This window comes from Hirundo rustica, chromosome 17, assembly GCF_015227805.2.
Source record: "Hirundo rustica isolate bHirRus1 chromosome 17, bHirRus1.pri.v3, whole genome shotgun sequence".
NCBI classification, from domain to species: domain Eukaryota; kingdom Metazoa; phylum Chordata; class Aves; order Passeriformes; family Hirundinidae; genus Hirundo; species Hirundo rustica.
In genome coordinates this window covers 2,971,965-2,987,727 of record NC_053466.1, presented here as the reverse complement: position 1 = coordinate 2,987,727, position 15,763 = coordinate 2,971,965, and the positions used below count along the sequence as shown (strand labels likewise).

Here is a 15,763-nt window from a genome sequence, read left to right as displayed (position 1 = left end):
ACATGTGTTGTGGCAGGTCTTGATAATCCTGAAGTAGAATAATAAACTAATCAACATAATAGAAATGTCACAAGAATTTGTTACCTCTGTATTAAATTTTTTCTGGATTCTAGCTTTTGTCCACAATCCTATGTAACAGGACTTTATGTTACAGGAGGCTTTGGATTTTGGAAGAAGGAGGATCACAGATCGGAGCATTAATTCTGCGCTGGATACGTGCTGAAACTTTCCAGTTCACCACAAGGTTGGAACACTCCCTCCCAGCAAAGTTATTTTTCCTTCCCACATAAAAACATTCCCTCGACCTTTGCAGTTCTGTTAACTCCATTTATCACAGAGCCACCCCTAAGATGTAGCTGCATCTTACCCCTTGCTGTTGGGGTGCTGACACCCTCCTGCAGATCTGGAGGAATCCAGAAAGTAAAAACACTTCAACCTTTCTAGGATTGCTTGTGTCAGTCCTAACATTCAGGAAAAGGTGCTTCTAGAAGTCATCATAAATTGTCAATAACCCTTAAAAGTATTCCTTTCACTGCTGATCTATAAGCTTTGAAAGAGCAGAAGGAAACTCTTATCAGAGATGAATATTTGTCCTGGGCTGTAATTCTGCAGGCTGATGACATTTTTGTTAGGTCAGTGGTTGGTGTTTCTCATACAAAGGCAGGAAATGTGCATTTCCCACTCGGAGCCCTGCTGTGCCAGCCCCAGAGCTCTCCCAGAACACCAAGGGGTCACCAGACATTTATCCCAAACTTTTCTACCTCTCCCCTACACCTCTTGACAAGGAGCAATTCTTACACATATTTTGTCTGTGCATAATGATTACCCCAAAAGATCTTTCTCAACTTTTTAACTAAGCCATGCTAATTAATATTCATTCAAGAGATCCCCATTTTCTTTCAAACAGAAACCACAAAAGCATTTAATTAAGCACAAACAATGTGAGTGTAGCAGGGCTGGCCTTACAGCTGGTTTTGCATTATTTACCCTTGCACTATTACAAAATACTTCAGAAGTACCTGTAAACTCTCTCCACCTCCTGGGAGGCTGTAGCTGTTTGTATAATCTCATTATTTAAATCACATCTTTGTGAATAAAACCAAAGCAAGCTGAGATAACAGTGCTCCCCTCAGCCCTGGATGGGGCTCTGTGCAGCTGATGCTCGGGGTTCCCACACCTCGCCTGTCTTTCACTTGTGGCAGCACATGAGGAATGGTGCTTTTCCTCTGAATTTCAATATTTGATGATCATTTTTCAATTTTTAATGGCTGTTTTCTGCTGCCAGAGATCACCTAAGGCCATTGCACAGCAAATCTACAAACATGAAATCTCTGGTTTGCCTTTACCTTAATTAATCCCCAACTCACCAGCCTTTCACTGCCAGAAGACATATCTAAGAAAATGAGTTAATAAATCAAGTTAAGGTTCTCAGTGAAATTGTGACTGTTTGTTCTCTGGGTGTCAGATTTTGTTTGAGTACCCATAGTTATATGCACAGTCACATGTGAGCTCCTTCCCTTCACCCCCCAGACTATTCCTGAATGCGAATTCCATTCATTCTTTCCTCTTAAGATAATTGAGGCTGTTTCCTTTGATGCTTTTCCCCTGTCCTAGAAATACAGCACAGCAAACAGGGAAAGGACAAAATATAAATGTAGAAGATGAGTCCCTATTCTAATATCAGGTGACAATAAGCCGTGATAAATAAAATACTTGACACATTTTTCATCTGGAGATTGATACTGCTGATTCATCTTGTATTCATCTGGATTTATCCCTCAATTAAAGAATAAATTAAGGACTCGAAGTGACGCATTAGCTCGAGTATGGCCAAATTTATCTGCCTCCAATGATATTAAGAGTGTTGCAAAGCACTCCATGGTCAGTAAATAATTCTCAGCTTTGGGTGACTTCAGGAATTAACATCATAACTTTACCTTTAAACCTCTACCTTGTTGCAGGTAGTTAAGGAGAGACCATGAGCTGTAAATCTGCAGCAGCAGGGACTCATGGGGAGAGGGTATCTGGTGTCAGCTTCCAGGACTTCAGCCTTTCCATTTGCATGACTATCTAAATGCCTGAACATTCCAGATAACCCAGGGGTTTAACTTTAGGTTGTTTTGATGTAAAACCAACATGGTTTTTATCTTGAGAGGACTGCTCCCAGCAAAAAGGAGGGAAGAATTTTAAATGCGTTCCTACAAGGCTGCCTCTGAAGCCAGAGTCAACCAGATGAAGTTTACAACTCAAACCTTTCACTTCAATCCCTTCTAAATCCTGCTAATGACAATTCTTTAGAGCAGAGTGGGGGATGCTCCTTCAGCTCACCAACACAGGCTTGGTTGGAGTCCAAGACCCTCCCACCTCCTCCCTGGCTTTTCTTTTGAATATAGCAGCCATAAAACACACATCTGAGCATCCCACTTCCACAGTATGTTGTTGTCACACTCTTCACCTTTAAAGAATTCCAGCATATGTTTCCCTAAATGCCTTTTCTCTATTTATTCTATGAAGTTCCCAGAATAAATATAATTTATTGATTCTGACAGTTTTCAGTTGGTTTGGACATTTCACTTGGTTGATTCCCCAAGCTTAGTGAGAGCAAACTCAGCTTGGAGCAGCTGTCTCCTTTCAGTGTGAAAATGATTGGTTTCAGATGTAAAATAGTGAGGGCCTTGGGCTATATTTAATAATAATTTAAAAAAAAAATTAAATCCTTCCCTTAAAAGTGAAAAAAAAAAAATGAAAGTGCATCATGTGTTACAGAACCTTGCTGCAGGAAGGTGTTTCTGGGCATTTTCGCTGCACAAACTCCCAATGCTTGGTTTGCTCTTCAGTGTGTCCAGCCTGGAGTGGAGCTCATTGCAATGAGCTGTGTTGGCAGAATAATGGGCTGAATTACAGCATAATTTACATGGAAAGATTCAAAAGCTTCCTTTCAGTCTTAATAAATGTAAGGTTTAATCGACTGCCAGACAATGAAAGCAGCAAGAGTACAAACAGCAGCAGAACTGAAGCCCTGGCACTGCCTGGTGAAGGTTTTGCTGGTGTTACTTGGTGTCAGTGGTCAATGCCTGTCAGGGCAAAACAAGAAAAAGAAACCAAAAGAGCCAAGAAGGGTATTGGGGCCAAATTTTGTCTGGCAAGGCTGGAACAAAGGGGAATTGTGTCAAGGAAAACCCGAATTCTCCTCGTAGCACATCATAATTAGGGTTTTTGACCCTACTTTTCATGGTGGCCTCAATGCTGTGCCTGTAAACAATTGCTCTTGGGAGAGGAAGAGAGTTTGGTTAGGACATATCTGGGTCAGTTTGAGTATATATCTCACTTTTTGAGTTATATATTCTAGATATATCTGACACCCTTTACAAAAAATATCCTCACCTCCCACTTACTAAGGGGCTTCCTTCTCTCAAAATGGAATGACATTTGCTAAGCGAAATTTCATTTGAGTGAGTCAAAAGAACTTTCTGATAAAACTTCAAATATCACCACCTTCTCTTCAAGCTGGTCTAATTTTGTCCTTTTTTGTAAGAAGAATATGCCTACATTTTCCCACTCTGTACCCTTGTAACACAGAAAGATACAGAATTATATTATCAAGTGACAAAATAATTAAGTATGATTCAAATGTTTATATCTGAACTAAGAAAACTGTAGATGGGAATCACACACAGCCTCTTCCAAGGTCAATGTCTCTGTGAAACCTCCTTGGAGGGGGCAGGAGGGTTTATGAGGGTGTTGATAAACCCACTCTGGGACCATGGGAGTAAAATACAAATACACAGAGACCAGGATCAGAAGAATTTAAAATAAGCGACCCAGAAATGGAGGCAGCACCCTCCATCATATCCAGTTACAGAGGTTTTTGCAGAGGCAGTTTTTGATCCCAGTTTGTGAATTTTAATTTGTTGCTAAAATATTTTAACTCTTTTAAGGTTTTTATTGTTTTCAAATGTATATTAATTTTCAAATACATACGTAACTTCTGGTTAGCAGAAGCTGTGGTTAGGTGTGGCATAGTTTGGACTTGCAGTTCAGAAACCTCAGGCAGTCCATGCCCTTTAAAAATAAACAAGTAAAATGGTCTGAATTAGCTAATTATTTTAATTGCAAATCTCTCCGTTAAGTGCAGTACAGTATGGGCCTGAAATAATAAATAGTTAATACTTTTCCAGAGAGGGCTATTTTTGGTTGTAATTTCAGGCTGTAGATTTTGGGCTGCAATAAGCATTTTTTCTCCTCCCTTGTGGGTTTCTTTATTTCCTCCCCAAACCTCTGTCCTCACTCCAGCCCTTACAACTGGCCATGGTCAAACACAGGAATGATTGTCTTCAGTAATTTTTAGGCTGTGCCCCAAACCAGAATTCATTAACATGAGTGACTGTGAATAAATCCTTCCTGAATATCTTCATCCCATTTTTAATAACAGGAGACATTTTCTCTCGTATAAGTATTTCCTAATTTGGTCAGCTTCCATGGTTTTCTCTAATTTTTTTTTTTTTCCCTGCCTAAAGAAGTCTTTAAGCTCTGCCTTTCCTACATCCCTGTAAACGCTTGCTAGCAGCTGCCATCTTCCCAGTTCATCTAATCTAACACAAGAAATTGCACGTGTGTATTTTCCCTTGGTACAGATCTCCCTCCATCATTTCCACACCAGCTCACGTTGTCTGTGGAGCACCTCTTCCTTCCCTCCACTTCATTTCCTACCCCTGATTTCCCAGGCAGTGGCATTGTCTCCTTTGGCTCCATGGCCCTCATACATGCCAGGGGAAATGGAATATTTGCCTTTAGTCACACTCACGCTTGGAATAAATCCATTCTCTGTCCTATCCGAGCACAGACACAACATTTAAGCCACGTTCAATGCCACAGATATCGAAGATGGCAAAGGAGCACCCATCAGAGAGGACTGAGCTGGATCTCATCTTGACAGAGGCAGCATCACAAGATTTCCCACCTGCCTCAATATTTTCACCATACAGCCTGCAGAGTTGTGCACAGAGTTGTGGTAAAAGGATGAGAATCAAATGCATTTGGCTCATGGGAGTCATTCAAGAGCTTTGGTGTGATACTAGAAATGTGCACAGTCAATTACCCATTAGGGGAGATGATTACAGACACCCACAAGGCCAGAGTGGCAATCCCTGCTCACCACGGCTGTGGAAGAAATGTAATGGATGAGGGAATTAGTGTCAGGTTTATTCAGATTTCTCCTTTAAGACCGCCGATGTGCATTTTCAGGGGCTTTCTCCTATTTCTCCTGACATTTACAAGGCTGATTTATTTGTTACACAGCGGTGCTGTAATCGGCGCTTTCATTTCCAGCCTTCAGCTGTTGGGCGTATGAAAAACCAACCAGAGGTGCAAACACTCGTTGCTTATGAACACTTTATATTTTTCTGGAACATCCCGAGCTCAGGGCACGGAGCTGCCCAGCGCTGCGTGTGCCCGGTGGCTGGGGCTCCATGCCCCGCGCTCAGCGAGGGGCCCAGCGTGTGATGATGATGATGATGATGATGCCGTGTCCCAGCGCATCCCCGTCGCCCGGGGCCGCTGCCGTGGCCTTTAGCGCTGGAGTTTGGCACGTTGCTATGGCGACCCCGCCGCCGCATTCAGCCCCGAGCCGCCACCAGCGCAGGTCGGTGTCCGCGGTTCGGCCCTTGGCGTCGGGGGCGGTGGGAGAGTTGGAGGAGCACACTCGTGGGCTTTCCCTGTCGGCCGCTGGCACGGCTGCCCTCCGGCCCGGCTGCCGCCAGGAGCCCTGAGCATTCCGCTCGCAAACAGCGCCCTGCGGGCCAGGAAGGGATGGCGGTGGCTCCGCTCCGCCGGCGGGGGCTGGCAAAGGGATCCGGCTGCAGGGCAGGGCCGTGGTGCTGGGTCACGGCAAGGGCTCAGCTCAGCCGGGGAATCCTCGGACAGTCAGGCGGGGTGCACGGGGGTGCGGTGCCAGGCAGGGACAGTCAGCAGCCGCTTCTCTGCAGCCAGGTGTGTTTCCCTCCTTGCTCTTCATTAAGATGTAAGATGGAAAAAGTAGCTACAACGCATCGCTCTGAAGTTCCGAGAAGAGCCAAAGGGAAAAAACAAAAGGGGCTTCCTATAGAGCCGTACAGACTAAAGCTGCATTTTACCGGAGACCCGACTAAAGTCGTAGAGCAGCGTTTGGAGGGGGACGTGGGGTCTGCAGGAGCCTCATCCCCAAGCGCCGCGGCAGAGGCGCACGGGAGCGGCAGCCACCGGAACGACTTCACCGCCTGCCTCTCGCTGCCAGCCTCCCCGCGCCCTGGTAGTGGGCGGCTAAAAACATCCAGGGAGGCGAACACCGACTGCGTTATCACTTACGCAAACCTGGCAGCGCTGACGTAAGGGGATTCAGCAAATAAAGGCGGCTCCCGTCAGCCCGAATTACCTCGGGTACTCTGCGCGGGCTGTGCCTCGCAGGACGTGGTGAGCAGATGGGGCTGCCCCCGCAGCTGGGAATCCTCCCTGGGACTTGTAAATCCTAAGCTTTGAGTTAAAGAAGTGGTGGGATGTGTTGGTGGGAAAGCGATGCTCCCATCCTGCAAAGGTAGTGAAGAGACTTCTTGTCACAGGCATGAGCCGCTCAGAGGTCATGGCCGGTGCCAGGGTGGGTACAGGTTGCTGCAGCTCGCCTCTTCTCTTCCCCAGCAAGAGCAGGACAGGCTCAAACCAGCAAAGTGTGGCCCAGTGTCCCGAAAAAACCCAGTCCTTGGCAAATATTGGCAAGACCCCCTTCTTCAGGAGCTGCAGCACTCGAAAGTGAGGGAGGAACTCAGCAGTTGTAGTGTATCCTGTGTTTGCATTGCTGGAAAAACATGCTCTGTGGTGGGCTGTGACTGCATCATACCGAGGGACAGATCCTGTCCTCGGTGTCCTCTTACCAAGACTCATTTTGGACACATAAGTACTTTTATTTAGCAATGCCATCCTTCCAAATAGCTGTTGAATGACCGTTTCACACAGCTGGAGAGTGCAGAACAGACGTTCAATTCTAATAATATTTTCTTCGTTAAAATTTCTACCTTTTATTTCCTAGCAAGTACCTAAAGCACCTTTCTTCTCCCCTCTCCTCCCAAGGTCCAGGTTTTCTCCCCTGCTGGGCTCCCCGGCACCCGCAGCACAGCAGGGACCAGGGCTTTGCTCTGCCGAGAGGGGAAGAGGCGCAGCAAAATGATTCGAAATGGCTCAGTCCAGCGGATCAGGACAGAAGGGGGAGCCCAGGAGACAAAATCGGAGAGCATCCCACCCTGCCGGGCTCCAGCCGAGCTCTGAATGTTAACGGCATTCACAGAAACTTGCTTTTGTTTCTACAGCCACCTTTTAGCTTTTGATATGGTTTATAGGCGACCACTCTCACCTCCGAGTCTGTGCCGAATTCCCACTGTGCTGAACAGCATTTCCATTGGCAGTGCTCAAAAATCACCACTATGCTGCACTCCACCACTGTACTCTGTATTTATGAAGCAAAACATCTCCTTTTCCCTCCTCTTCCCCCACACTGAGCCTTTCCCTCCAGGCCTCCAACGCCCAAATCACCCCCACTGTGCTCACCATGCCCTGCCTGCTGCTCCTGCTTTAAACCCACATCACCTGTGAAGTCACCTCAGAAGTCACCTCCTTGGCAGCTTGATGGGCTGGCGAGCCCTTGGCCTGCCATGGGCAAATCCACAGCCTCCTGGGAGAGGGAGATGTTGTGGTTTCAACCCCTTTTGAAAACAAGGCAGCTGGAGGACTGATGTTTTTAGCAACAAAGGAGCCTGAGCTGCATTACTGCTGGGGGTATGAGGTGTCCCAGCTCCAGGTGGGCCTCGGGGACACTGGACAGCTCCCTGACCCATTCCAGGACAGAGGAGATGCCCTCCCCAAGATCTCTGGCAGGTGCAGAGATCAATGCCCACCACAAACCTGACCTGCTGAGATTTATTTGGTATTTCATAACAGGCTGGGCTATGCTTTCACATAGTGCTGGTTTGTACTTCAGTATCTTTAGCTGCCTCCTGTTTGTTGTATCTCTGTGCATGGCTCACAAATACTCTTCTTCCTGTACCTACCTTAGTAATTTCTAATTTATTGCTGATAATAATTTGTTTTCTTCTCCAGATACCAACAATATGCCCGTTATAAAGCACCCCAGGATTAGACACCCTCTCTTTCATGAATGGGACAAGAAAGCCCAGAAATGTGGATTAAGACACACAGTTTATACTGTAAATGGGGATCAGTACACTGGAGAATGGCAGGACAACTTGAAACATGGTAAGTTAGATAATTTTGAGAAAAAATAGTAACTCGGATGTTCTTACAAAGGTTCCTAGGGGCAGGAAGTGGTCAGTGGTTTTATGTGCTCTATATGCTCCTGGAAGAGCATTCATTCATGTATGACTCTATGTACACACACACACATATATATTTGATATATGTAATGCAAAAATGCAGAAACATTTCTAACAGGTAACTTGAAGAGCTTTTGCACACACTCAGGGCGAACTACCCAAAATATCTCTATTACAGATGTTTAAAAATCCTTTCCAAATACAGCAAACTGCGGTCAGCTCCATGCATTGGGATGTGCTCTGGCTGTACAATCCTTGGAGCTCTCTCAGCTTCTGACTTGGCTCCAGGAATCTTAATTTATTCCCAAGATGTGGCAGAGGCTGCAGGGGACAGAGCAGGAGAAGGAGACCCTGTCCGAGCCAGGAGCAGCCGGAGCAGGACAGACTTGTTTACAAGCAGTAAACTGAGGTTTGGAAAGATTTCAGTGCATTCAGCAGAGGCCACACAGGAAGCCCCTGATCAAGATTAACGATGGTTCCGACTTGGGAAGCTAAACTGAATCCCAGACATAAAGACTGACTTTGTGTAGGGAGTGCTTCCCTGCCTGGGATGGAGCAGGAAGGGCAGCCCTGTGCACCCTTCTCCTAACCATGACGGTCTCCCTGTCATTCCTCTTGTTTGTTAAACAGGTAAAGGCACCCAGATTTGGAAAAGAACAGGAGCTATTTACAGCGGTGACTGGAAGTTTGGGAAGCGGGATGGTTACGGCTCATACAGCGTTCCTGACCCAGTGACCAAGGAATACAAGAAGATGTACACAGGCTGGTGGAAAAATGACAAAAGAGGTGTAAGTGAGATTTTCTGCCAGTAGTGAGGCAGTGGGATCCAAAACACGGGGAAGACTTGGGTGCACATGTGCAAAAAGATTACTTAAAATACTAAATTGCACAATTCTGAGGCTGAATTGAATGGTCAAGACTAAAAATCCAAGATTTTTATGGGAGGGTCATCTCCTTCCTGGAGAGGGAGTCATCCCCATCCATCTGCTAGTTAGCAGGCTACAGCCCTGAGCTCCACAGAGCAGTGGTTACTGCTCAGACTCACCTGCATCTTGGCCAAGCACAATGGGAGGTTTCACCTCCTGTCTCTTAATCCTCCCCACACATCCCTTGCATTCCTCTTGTCCTGTATTATAAGTACTGCCAGAAAATGTACCTTCTTCTCGGAGTTTTGCAGCATAATAGGCAAATAACTTGAGTTCTTTGGAAATTAAGCCTGTCACATAAATCACTGTTTTTCCTAAAAGGAGCATAATGAGAAAGTCATCTGGTAGAAGTTCAATGTAATGTGCAAAATCCTTGTAGGAACGTTTTTGGATCTGCCAATGGAAACCTTCTGTTTGTCTTTGTGTCTGCTCTTAAATTAAACTCATCTCCACCAAGACTTTTAATGGGCTTGTGGCTCCATGGCTCCTGTCTCTTGGAGGGAGCTTCCTTCCTGTTCTTTAAGGTTAGATTTTGCGTAATTGAGCTTTGGTGAAAGATTTGTAATGATATCCAAATATCACTAGGGTTGGGTTTTCTTCTAAAAAATTAATCCCTTACATGCATGCAATTTAATAAAATTAATACACAGAAAAATCAGTTGTTTCCAGAACTGATTTTATTACTTGTTCGGAGAAAAAATAACACTTTATTCCTGTGGAAAAATGTGTTCGTGATATGGAAATATATTCTTATTGGTATCATTCCCTGGCACAGGGGGCACCTCTGGACTTCTCTTAATGGCAAACACACGTGTAAAACAAACATGCTGCTTCCTTATTGCCTTTACTAAAGCAATGTTTCCAGTGCTCCATGAACAAAAAACCACAAGAGATGGAATTGCCCCGCCTGGGACACACTGAGCTGGAAACGTCGCCAGGGTTGAAAGACATGAAATCCCCGTGTTGAGAGACACATCCTTTATTGCTGCCTATCCCCAGGCAGGTTTATATACTTGTAAAACCCGCTTTTAGCTAAATATTAGCAGCAATCATGCCAATAATAACACATTGAGATATAAACCCAAGGTTTTGTCAGGGGAATTAAACTGTTTGCCAAAAAAATAAAATCCCATACTACCACATCTCATTTCCTTCAGCACGAGAACAGCCACAGAGCTGGGCTGCCAGCAGCCATGTGTAAGAGTAATAAACAAAGGAATATTCTACCAAAGTGATGTCCCAGAATTGAACACTGACCCCTTTCAATAGAGCAGCTCCTAACCAGCCATCTCCGTGCTGCTCTCCAGGGCCGGGGGATGTACTTTTACTCCAACGGGGAGCAGTACGATGGCGAGTGGAGCAAGGGTTTGCGGAGCGGCTGGGGGAAGATGCACTACAAGGACGGCACCGTCTACGAGGGCCAGTGGCTGAAGGATCAGCGCAACGGGCAGGGCGTCCTGCGGCTCCGTAAGTACTGAGCGCCCTCACCCTGCTTCCTCCAAGCTGTTCCGTGTCGTGCTGCTCTCCGAGTGTCTCCGCCGTGCAGATTTCTGGGTGCTACACTGCAGCCTCGCAGCAGGACTGCGGCCGCTCCGTGTCATCCCTCCCCTCCCGGTCCGGAGCGGGAGGCAGCACGGGCTGAGCAGGGGCCGGCGCTGCGCTGCTCGAGCCCATGAGTCCACACGCATGAAAGCTTACTTTTGCTGTGATTTACATTTAAATGACTGGGATGGTTCGGGTTAGAGATAATATACTGTTGGGTCAGAGGAGAGCAAATCTCTCTTTTCAAGCCAGGCACTTTGCCAGACAGGCTTTCTAGCTCTGCATACCAAAGAAGAGTTCAGTTTCCAGCACAGGAAAAAAAAGAAAAAAAAATAAGAAGAAAAAAACCAAAACAACAACAACAACAAAACCACAACAACATAGTTTTCTTTTTGAGTTCACTCCATTGCCTCTGTCTACTTCCAACAGTGGCTCGTGTTGAGTGAACACAGGGGTTTCATTAGTACACAATCCTTTTCCATAAATAACACCAAGCACATCATGGATTGGGAATGTTAGGGCCAATCTCAGCATAAATACAGAAATTTAAATTTTTTCCCTTTATTTTTCTTGGAGTTTTAACACAATTCCCCCTAAAGCCAAGAATTCCAAGAATGTCTGCAATACCAGGCATGAAATTCCAAGAACGCCTGAAGAAATATTATCTCCATATTATTATTCATCTATTATATTTTTTTTTTTTTTGCTTGAGAGTGATCTCGAGGCTAGTAATTATCTAAGCAAAGCAGCTGGGAGGAATGAGCATGACCTTTTCTGCACACCACATGCATGACTGTGCTCTCTCTGCTGACTGTAAAGTCGCTTTGGACCCACGGCTCATCTGGATGATATCAGCACCTGCTTCCAGGGGGATTCTTGGCTTTGGGGGAAAAGTCAAGATCTGCTGATCTGCTGCGCTCCTGTCAAAGGCCCTGTTAGCTATAAACTAACAGCCCCTGCAGGCTGAGCCCTGGCTGATGCACCGTTTCAGAGCCCAGTTGCCTCCAGCCTGGCCTGCAACTGATTGTTAGCTGGATTCCTTTTGGTTAAAATTAGCCGGAGCAATTATTTCATACCCACAAGTTTAATGCATGCAGCTCAGCTGCTGGAAGTGCGCCCACGTGCCGGCAGCTTTGCCATGTGAAAGAAAAGGAGTTCTTCAGTGGAGGTCACGATGAGCTGCAGCTCAAGATTAAATTGCTTGTAGTGGCAGCGTGCCCGGCGAGGGTGAGCTTGGCTGAGAGCACCGCGCTGATCTGCCGCCTCTGCTACATCCATTCCCAACAGCTTTGTACCAGAGCACTTCACATCCACGGGGATCGTGGTTCTGAGCAACACAGCCTCGGGTGCTCTGGGAGGAGAGCAGATGGGAGCAGTGAGGCACCACGGTGCAGTCAGGGTGTTCACTGCCCCCTCCTTGCAGCCAGGGCTGTGATTTTGGTGCTTTCTTGCCTGTTGGTGGCTGGAGTGCAGAAGCCAAGCTGCTCCCACCCGTGGGTAGGGCAGCTTGGCGCTGCAGATAAGCACAAAGGCAGATCAAAGGTGCAGATAACCATCACCAAGGCTTCAGCCTGTAAACCAGACCCTGCCTGAGCAGCCCAGCAGCCACATTCTCCAGAAGCATTTTTGGTTTTCCCCTCTTCCCTTACAGCACACTGGCAGGCCCCAGTTATCTCTGCAGCACCGTGTGGGGTGCCCTGGTACTTCAGCCACTTCTTGTGATGAAGTGGCGGAGTGCAGCTGAGACTTAAAGGTATTTCCACTAACATGGTTAGAAATCCCCTTGGGTTTGGACTTAGAAACACTGTATGTAGTAAAAGGGGTGAGCAGAGGACTCCTCTAGTGACAGCAGGGTGTTCTGGAAGTATCCCAGCCCCAGCATCACCATGGGTATGAAACCCCTTTTCAACCAGCATCCATGCATGAGGCTGCTCTCTTCCCCTTGCAGCTCTGCTTTCCCTGTTAGTGATGGATGAGTGGATTCCTGGAGAGCAGCAGAGAGCCCAAAAAAAGCCTCTCTCAGCTTGCAGAAAAAATGCCAAGAGAAGCAGTACAGCTGGAAAAACAGCCTGTAACTGACTGCCTGAACCGTTCAGACTCATGCAGCAATTCTCACCCCGTAATTCATTGAGGAAAAACTTAACTAAAACTATTCTTTGAAATCAAGATTCTTTTGACTGGACGCAATCAGTGCTCTGTTCCTTGCCCAGACAAGCAAACCTCTTCAAGCCAGAGATTCTGCATGATTTGTTGCAATGACAAATCTGAAACTTGTGTCCTGTAATTTTTCGTATTGTGAAGAGTGACTCAGGGACCAGTCCCTTACCCTGAGCCCAGTGGCTCCTTGTGTCAGCAAAAAATGAGTATCACTGTAAGAACAAAGCAGGTGAGCAGAGTCCTGGTTCCAAGTGAGCAAGCCTGGGCTCTTTCTGCAGCATTTTCTCCCTCTGTGGCACAGCAAATGGAGCACTGCAAAACTAACATGACACACAGTGCCACAGCCACCTTGAAATTACTAACAGGAGCCAAACACATGATTTTCTCTTCTGCTGGCTTGCTCTGCTGATTGATTTGTAACCCCTCAACAAAATGGTGCAAATTTCAAGGTTTGTTCATGTATTTAATTGCAGCAAATGGAAATCGGTACGAAGGAGGTTGGAAAGATGGCAAAAAGCATGGCCCAGGGAAATACTTCTACCTGGATAAGGGACAGCTGTTAGAAGGCACCTGGGTAGCAGATATACCAAAGTGTGGAGCTCTGGTTGACTTTGGCAGAGACAACGCTTCAGCCCCTACTGAGTTTCCACTCCCAGAGGTAATTACTTGGAAGTTTTGGTGTTTGCATTCATCAGTGCTCGGGTCAGCTCTCCAGGTAGCATTTCACTCCTCAAGAGATTTCCCCCATGGGGTGTGTGCTCTGAGTCTTTTGGCCAGCGGCATCCTAAACGGCCCCATAGGGACTAAGAGCTCATGCAGCCTCTGCTGGAGCCTCCCAACCGCCTACATCTGAAAAAATGCAGTTCTCATGCACCAGAACTGCTCAGAGACCTGATGCAGCACAAAGGAAATGGGGACAATAGAGGCAGAGACAATAGTGGGATTTGCGTCAAGACCAAATGATTTCACCAAGCCCAACTGCTGAGGCTGAGCAGACCCTGCAGGAACCTGAGCAGCTGCAGGGCCAAGAGCAGCTCTTTCCTCCAAGTCAGGGCCTCACCACCATGCCCAGGGGGGTGTGTGCAGCTTCCCACATGGGCCCAAGGGGGGCAGATGGTGTCCTAGAGCCCACATCCTCTGCTCCTCTTTTCCCTTGACTGGCACACACCGCAGAGGAAGAGCCAGGCCCTATCCCCATCCCAAAGATTTGGTGAGACACAAAGACGAACTGGGCCATCAGCCTGGCAGCCACTGGGTCCTTGCATGTCACTTTGGTGCAGGACCTGGAGGACAGCAGAGCCTGTCCCCAGCTCTGTGCCTTGGAGGAAATGTTCAGCAGTGAACAGATGTGTCTCCAAGCAAGAGCTGGCTCTAAGAGTCTCAGCTTGGCCCCTCATGGTCTGCAAACCACAGATGTGAAACAAAATGGTCACTGCAGAATGGGTTGGGGAAGCCCCCCTTCACTTAGAGCTGAGCAAAACCACCCTGGATAATCACAGCTCACCACTTTGCTCCAGCGACACGGGGAAGAGCACGGCCCCATGGCAGGTAAGGCCACCCACCTTCCTCTGGCCCAGGGACAGGGCTGTTCAAAGTGACACCAGGCATGAGCAGCCTTCCAAACCTCACAGCTGTTACGTCTTCATTGCCTTTACCTTTTCAAACCTGGTTTCTATAGCCTAAGGCCTTTTGAGCAGTTTTGAAGAGCCAGTTAATCCTGTAAGTACCAGGCACAGCCATGGGCAGTGCAGAATAATAAACCCTAAATACCCAGCAGAGAAAAAAAATCAGTTTTGCAAAAAGAGTGAAAGGAACAGCACTTCTGTAGCTAAAAATATTTACTGTATGTGGTTTGTCAAAGGTCATTGAGAAGAGCCTCAACAATCCACCAGCCTGGGATGAACTGCTGGTACACTAAGGCAGGATGTGCAAGTCTAGCTGTTTATTTAACTCCCTGAAGACCCAGAGATGATCCAATTCTCTTCTGCTCTATAAGCAAAAACAAAGCATCAACTTTCACTGCTCTTATTGTGCTTTCAATGGGTAGAGATCTGTTGCTCTCAGAATATGAACAGATAAAAGAAAATTTGAATTCAGGTTTTCATAAACTTTTGTCACCACCACCCCCTTTACTAAAACGAGAGGTGAGGTCCAACAGGCTACAAATCAAAGCCACTTTTGCCCAAGGGTGTGTTTTGTTAGTCACTCAGAGCTATTTCAAGGAGATAAAGTGATGTTCAACACACTAATAAAATCAGGGGAGTGTAGTTGTTGCTAAAATAATTGAAAGGCTGCAATATGAGCTGAAGTCCTGATACGTGGGAGACTCTCCAATAACGCTCCAAGAATCAAGATCTATAAAACCTTAAGCTTCTTCAATTACACTGCATAACTGATTTGTATTTTTCATTCAGATTGAACTACATGATCCAGCTGGTGTTTTAGAAGAGGCCCGGGCAATGTTTGATGACAGCAATAATTAATAACCAGATGCTGAAGGAAAAAAAAAAAAAAAAAAAAAAAGAAAAAGAAAAAAGAAGAACACGATCCTGGGTTGTTTATTCCTGTAAGTCTCAAACCCACACCATGGTTACTGTGTCATGGTCTGCCTCACCCTTCCCTCTGCAGGTGGCTTTGCTCAGTAGCCTCCTCCCACTCCCATTATTTTGGAAAAGAAAGGAAAAAAACCTAATAGGAAAAAAACCCCGAAAGAAAAGCACCCAAATGCTGGAAGACAGGCAGAGTGACTCTTTGCTTAGCTCCTCTTATTCCTCCTGCAAAGAA

At 46.4% G+C, this 15,763-nt stretch overlaps 1 protein-coding gene across 1 annotated transcript; it reads left to right on the top strand.

Moving 5' to 3' along the window:
* Positions 1–5,626: 5,626 nt before the first annotated feature.
* Positions 5,627–15,462, top strand: MORN3 (MORN repeat containing 3). The gene is made up of 6 exons (XM_040080818.1): positions 5,627–5,641; positions 8,122–8,277; positions 8,985–9,142; positions 10,588–10,747; positions 13,453–13,637; positions 15,394–15,462. The coding sequence occupies exons 2-6, from the start codon at positions 8,133–8,135 to the stop codon at positions 15,460–15,462; spliced, it is 717 nt and encodes a 238-aa protein (XP_039936752.1). The 5' UTR covers positions 5,627–5,641; positions 8,122–8,132.
* The last annotated feature ends 301 nt before the right edge of the window (positions 15,463–15,763 follow it).

Bases quoted from the DNA above. Each gene is read 5' to 3' on its own strand.
- MORN3 (XM_040080818.1), top strand. From the start codon at position 8,133: ATGCCCGTTATAAAGCACCCCAGGATTAGACACCCTCTCTTTCATGAA. The intron at 10,748-13,452 runs GTAAGTACTGAG...ATTTAATTGCAG, and splicing joins GCAGGGCGTCCTGCGGCTCC to CAAATGGAAATCGGTACGAA. The intron at 13,638-15,393 runs GTAATTACTTGG...TTTTTCATTCAG, and splicing joins CTGAGTTTCCACTCCCAGAG to ATTGAACTACATGATCCAGC.